Here is a 6,718-nt window from a genome sequence, read left to right as displayed (position 1 = left end):
CACACACACACATATAGTCTTAAAAGAATCTTATTAAACATAAATAAAACCCAGTAACAACACCAGTAACAAACACCAGGTCCCACCACTCATAAAAGACAGTCCACACTTGATTCCTAGTGCTTTATCATTCATTCTGACTACTGTGTCATGCACACAATCAGTTTCCTCATGGATCATCTATGACAAGAACTTCTTGGGGGCTCTTGCCTAGAAAGAGTATTTTTTCCTTTTTCCTTCAGTGTTTGTACTCAAACACGACCAAACACGACCAAGGGGAGAGAGGAAGGGGGGAGGAGAAGAGAGAAAAGAGGAGAGAAGAGAGAGGGGAGAGAGGGGAGGGGAGGAGAGAGGAGAGGAGAGGAGAAGGGAGAGGGGAGAAAGAATGTGTGCTGCAGCTCAGAAAGAGAAGAGTCAGCAGCACTGCCCCGTAAAAGAATCTGTCACACATACCCATGTGAAGGCTTTCTAGACTCCAAAATCTTGCTATTTCTCCTCTAGCTACCATCCTTCCGTTTGAATGCTCAGAGCAGGGTGAGGGTGTGTCCCAGGAAGCCAGTCCTCAGTTCATCCTGCAGGACAGTCCGTCAGGCTGGCAGCCTCGGTAACTCAAGCGCTGTGTGCACTCCTACCCAGAACTGCCCAGAAACTGACAGCCTGCTGCCAGTGACTCAGGCTTAGTCGCTCAGCTACATCACAGCGCACGGACCTTCGGGAGGAAATTCTAAACGAAGGCAAAGAAAAGACTGCCGACAGTAGCCGGTGTGAGAAATGCGCTGCTTTTAACTCCAGCCCCCAGAGTTGCTCTACCCCTCAGAGAGCTTTTCCAAAGCTATCTATTTCAGAGAGAAAAGCACAGAGGTCACCAAGTGTGAGAAATGGAGTTGAGATTTCACAGCATGGTATGCCAAAAATGTGAGTTATGATACATTACACTAACTGTAAATTTATGAAATCATAAAGGGACTTTTGTTTAAAAGATGTGTAAAAACACAAATATACAAAAAAGACAGTTGTGTAAATAAGTATGTGTAGGATCTATTCTATGAAAGTAATGCTTATATCTGTTGCTGTTGCAAAACACAGGCTTTATTTTGAAGGAGGGTCTTCACACTAACAGTGTGGGTATTCTTTATTTTCTCTGCATTTCCCAAATAATCAACAATGAGCAAAGGGTCTTTCATATTGTGACACAGCTGTTAAAAGTGTGCTTCCTCCATTTCTTCTTGACAGGAAGTCACTGCCTTTTTAACTTTATGAACAATGAGACAACGTAGGCAAAGCTGCAGTCACATGACCGTCTCTCAACACGTGGGTTAAAAAAGCAATAAAGGTGATTGGAAAAATACAGTGGTGAGCCCGTGTTCAAATCTGCATGAGCACGACTCACTGCTGCCCGTCCTTCAGTAAGGGGAAGTTTCCACCTGGCAGCTGTTTCCTCACATGCAGAGCAGGGGCACTTGGAACACCCATATGCCTCCTGCCTTGGAGCAGCTGGGGCACCTCACTGGGAAGTGATAAAGATTAGGTGTTCTGGGCCACTACAGGTGGAAATACCTTAGGTGACTAGTAATATCCAGTTCCCTTGGAAATCACAACATCAAGCTAGGTCCAGTGGCGCATCCTTATAAGCCCTGCACGCTGGACAATAGCAAGTTCAAAACTAACCTGGGTTACATAGAGCCCTTGCCTCAAAACAAATCCACCAACCAACAGCACCAGAGTTTAAGTGCAGCTCAGTGGGAGAGTATGTGCTTACCATATACAAGGCTGTCGGTTTGGGCACCAGCTACACACACACATATGCCCCCCTCCACATGCACACCCACACATACACACATACACACACACACACAGACCCCTAGGATGTGGTGGCTCACTCTTACACTTGGGAAGCTGATGCAAGAGTATTAATATGAGTTCCAGGTCACCCTGGTCTACAAAATAAAACCCTGTCTCAAAAGATAAACAAAATATTTAAAAAATCACAATAACTTAGAATCGAAGGCTGCCTAATTAATTATAACCCTTTGGCTGACTGTACACCAGGTTGCAGACTTCAGGTATTTCTGGCTATTTCCATTTATCTGTTATATTCTACCCCTGACTCTAGCTAAGAAAAATTCCTTAGGAAATTATAGTTTCAAAAACCCCTAACACACCTGTAATCCCAGCACTTAGGAGGGTGGATCAGGAGTTGAGAGTCATCCTCAGCTACATCATGACTTAGAGGCCAGCATGGATTAACAGAGATGCTGCCTCAAAAAAACAACCAACCAATGAAAAAAACTCACAAGAGACACTCTTTTGCTCTGGATGTGATACCACCACCCATGTTATCAAAAGCAGTAAAGCCCTCACCAGATGCTGGCACCTTGACGCTAGAATTCCTGGCATCCAAAACTATTGGACATAAATTTTTGTTTTATTTTTAAAAAGAAAAAAAACAAAAAACTAAAACTATGGTGAAATAGACACATAACCAAGTCAGAGTGAAATCTTTCCTTTAAAAGAAAGTTTTAAAAGATGATTTAAGGGGACTAAAGAGATGGCTCCAGGGTTAAGAGCACTGGCTGCTCTTGCAGAGGACCTGGGGTCAGTTCCCAGCACCTGTATGGCAGTTAACAACCACCTGCAACTCCAGTTCAAGAGTGTCTGATACCCTCTTCTGGCCTCTGCAGGCACTGCATGCATGGGTACACTTCCATACATGCAGGCAAAACACTCATACACATAAAATAAAAATATATAAATAATTTTAAAAAGATGACTCAGGGTTGGAAGGAGTGTGGTTTGGTGGTAGAGAACTGGCTTAGCACGTGTGAGGTCTGGGGTCTGATGACAAACTCCAGACCAACCAATGAGAGACACTCTCTCAAAAATTAGGAAAGGATGCCAGGTGTGGTGGTGCATGCCTTTAATCCCAGCACTTGGGAGGCAGAGGTAGGCAGAGCTCTGTGAGTTCAAGGCCAGCCTGGTCTACATAGTGAGTTCTAGGCCAACTGGAGCTACAGGGAGACCCGGTCTCAAAAAGACCAAAAAAAAAGGAATGGTATTGAGCAAGACACCCAATGTGACCTCTGGCCGCCACACATACATACATATAAGTATGTATATGGGGGGGGGGGGACTGACTTGATTTTTAGGTTTTTAAAAAGTGCTCAGGGATTAGTCTATGGTTTCCAATGCTCCAAAGAAAACCTCAGGCAAAATGGAAATACTGGGGGCTGGAGAGATGACTCAGCAGTTAAGAGCACTGGTTATTCTTACAGAAGACCCAGTTCGAATCCCAGTACCCACATGGCAGCTAACAATCATCCACAATTCCAGTTCCAGGGGATCTGATGACCCCTTCTGTCCTCCCTGGGCACTGTACAACACAGAGGCATAACACTCACATACATAAAATAAAAATAAATAAAATGTATAAAATGGAAATACTGATTTCCAGCAATACAGAGAACACTGAGCTAAGAGAGAACTTAGACAAGTAGAGCATCCCAAATCATATACTGATAGCAAATACTAGAAATCAGGAGAAAGTAGGTCAGGCATGGTGGTATAGGCCTTTAATCCCAGCACTCAGAAGGCAGAGGCAGAAGGGCTGGAAGTTCACAACTTAATGGGAACCTGTCTCAAAACGAAAAATAAAAAGGACAGGGGTATAGCTCATTGGTAAAGTGCTTACCAGAATATGTGAGTACCTAGGTTTAATACCCAGCACAACACACATGTACAGGAACATGAGCAAATACAAATAAACAGACAAAAGACAAACATGTCACAGGCTGGTATCAGAGATATCTAAGACACATCTAACATTCATACAACATAACAGTCCCCACAACCTTAACAGAACAGTAACCCACAACCTTAGACACTTCATGTAGGCTGTGCAGGTACAGCCATGGCAGGCTGGGCTTAGGTGTGACTGATAGATTCTGCAGCACAGAAGGGGTGGCCAATCACCATAGCTCGTAAGAACCATGGCCTAAGAACAACTATGAGAACCAAGCACTCTTCTAAGAACAGCCATGAAGGAAAAGTATCTTTCTGTGCCTTCAAAGCCACTGCTGCTCCTAAGAGCCAAGTAGACTTGAACACATCATGCCACAGGAAATTCAGTTTTGATGACGTAAAGGAAGGGTTCCAGCATTAATCTCCCCTCCATAACCAATATGCTCCAAAACTCACTTCAAGATACCCTATAGCTGGGCACTGACAAACTAGAACTTGGATTGATGCAGAAACAAGTATAAAACTGTGCTTCAAAAAATGCTGTCTTGGGGGATGGAGAGATGACTCATCGGTTGAGAGCACTGGCTGTTCCTGCAGAGGACGGACCTGGGTTCGAGTCCCAGCACCCACATGGTGGCTAATAACTATAACTCCAGTTCCAGGGGCTCCAACGCCCTCTTCTGACCTCCAAGGGCAATTGCATGACAGAGGTGCAGGCAATACACTCATAAACATAAAACAAAAATAACAAAATATTTTTTAAATAGATGCTGTCTTGGGTAGAAAGGAACTTCAGTGGGTGAAGGTACGTGCCATCAGCCTGAGTTCAAGTCCTGAGGCTCACACAGTAGAAAAGAACCAACGCCCACATGTTGTACTCTGAGCTCCACATGTGCCATGGTATGTGCATACACGAACACATACACATGTGCACACACACAGTGCATAAATGTCATGTTTTTTTGTTCCTTTGGTCTTTTTGAGCCAGGGTCTCCCTGTAGCCCCAGCTGGCCTGGAACTCACTATGTAGACCAGGCTGGCCTTGAACACAAAGTGATCCACCTGCCTCTGCCTCCCAAGTGATGAGATTAAAGGCGTGCACCACTACACCTGGCTTAAATGTTTTTTGGTTTTTTTTTATTTTTTTTTTATTTTTTATTTAAAAGGAGGTATTTGTACTGTTTTTATGTAAATCACACCTACAGAGCTAAAAAAAGATACAAGGCATCTATTAGAAAATTTGCTGCTTTGGGTGAACAATGTTGCTTTTATGTTAACCACTCGGGTGTAAATGTCATGTTTTTAAAGGGAAGAAGGGTGTCAAGATCTGAGTTCCATCCCCAGAACTACATGGTAGAAGGAGAAAATTGGCTCCTGCAAGTTGTCCTCTGACCAGGCACATGACAGGGTGCCTGCACACACACACACACACACACACACACACACACACACACACACTACATTAATTTAAAAACAATTTAAAGGGGATTTACACTTGTAATCCAGCACTGGAAAGGTTTGAGACAGGAGGATTGCCTTCGAGGCCCAGGACACATTTCACCTTTATTTTGTATTCATCTTCACCTCAGTATCTCTACGGGTAGTTAAACATCATCATACCTGTGTGGTCTGGATCGAGTGCCAGCATCACTCCCGACCACCTCAGAGGTGCTCAGCTGAGCTGGGCAAGGCCCAAACTTGGGCCTTGAGGATCCTTCTCTATAAGATTGGGCCAGTCACAGGGACCCAGGACCGGAACTTGGGGATTCTAAGTCAGGTGTTTAGCTCTGCTTTCCTTCCCAGGGGCTTAATATTCATTCTTTTCCTTTAAAAGCCACTTTCTGAAACTTGGGAATTAGATACACAGTATTTTGAGAAAGCTTTCCTTTTAATTCTACTACACTATAAAGACTTGAACAGACACGAGTACGAGTTATAAAATGGAGAATACTTGAACTGCAAGAAGACAAATGTCATGAGTTTGCTGGAAAAATGTTAAATACTGGGCTGGATGTGGTAGTGCACACCTGTAATTCCAGAGGACCTGGGTTTGATTCCCAGCACCCACATGCACTGGAGGAAGCTGAGGCAGGAGGATTGAGAGATCAAGGTCAGCCTGAGCTGCATACATAGTGAGACCCTGTGTCTTTAAAAAAAAAAAAGTTGAATTCTTTATCATGTTTTTCTGAGACAGAGACTAGAAAGCATGGTTCCTTTTAAACTCTTGATTACAGAGGATGATAAGCCAGCGAGATGCTGCTGCTGAAGCTCCTATAATCTCCACTTCTGTAGGTAGCTGGCTTCAGGAACCCAAGGTCCTGTCTGTAACCCTCCTTTCTTCGGTGGAAGCCTTTCACAATTTCTGGATTCCTCAGATTCAGTGGAATTCACACTATCTCACAGCAGGGCTGGAGACTGAATTCTACTGTGTAGTCTTAGGAAATCACGCTTGCTGCTAGGATATGTTTACAGATAAGTAAGCAGATTCATCAAGTTTTACAAGTGAGTATAGCCAATACCATAAATCCCTCGGTATCCAGTATAGAGTCAGGCAAGAAAGGGAGGCTGGAACAGGCAGGACACATGAAGGCAGGGTCACGCAGCCTCAACCAGCTTCCCCTGTTGCCCTCCACAGGCACTGAGCAGCTAAGATCTAATTTTATATTTCTCTCTGATTTTGCTTGAGACAAGTTTTCACTGTGTAGCCTGGGCTGGTCTTTAATTGTCAGCAATCCTCCTGCCTCAGACAGAGTGCTGGGATTATAGTGTGAGCCACCACGCCTGGCTCTTTCTTCATTTAAAGGAAACTTTTGAATTTTTCACACTTTCAAGAAAATGCAGAAGCATGCTGGACATGGTAGGGCTTGTCTGTAATCCCAGGGCTTGACAGGAGGAGCAAGAGAGCAACTTCATGGCCACTCTGGGCCACACAGTAAGACAAGGAGCTTGAGAGATGGCTCAGTGGTTAAGAGCATTGGCT

At 44.2% G+C, this 6,718-nt stretch overlaps 1 protein-coding gene across 4 annotated transcripts in view; it reads right to left on the bottom strand.

The window, feature by feature from the left end:
- Positions 1 to 6,718, bottom strand: part of Spata13 (spermatogenesis associated 13) — a 150,646-nt gene that overhangs the window by 37,635 nt on the left and 106,293 nt on the right. The window contains exon 1 of one of the 4 annotated variants that reach the window (XM_029559578.1): positions 454 to 619. The exons of the other annotated variants lie outside the window; for them this stretch is intronic. Coding sequence (XP_029415438.1) covers positions 454 to 508 — 55 coding nt within the window. The 5' untranslated portion in view covers positions 509 to 619. Of the gene's footprint in view, positions 1 to 453; positions 620 to 6,718 lie in introns of those variants that run through there. 4 annotated transcript variants of the gene reach the window in all.

Source organism: Nannospalax galili, unplaced genomic scaffold, assembly GCF_000622305.1.
Source record: "Nannospalax galili isolate Female #2095 unplaced genomic scaffold, S.galili_v1.0 scaffold488, whole genome shotgun sequence".
Lineage (NCBI taxonomy): Eukaryota > Metazoa > Chordata > Mammalia > Rodentia > Spalacidae > Nannospalax > Nannospalax galili.
The sequence above is the reverse complement of the archived record's forward strand: the minus strand, read 5'-3'. Positions and strand labels throughout refer to the sequence as shown.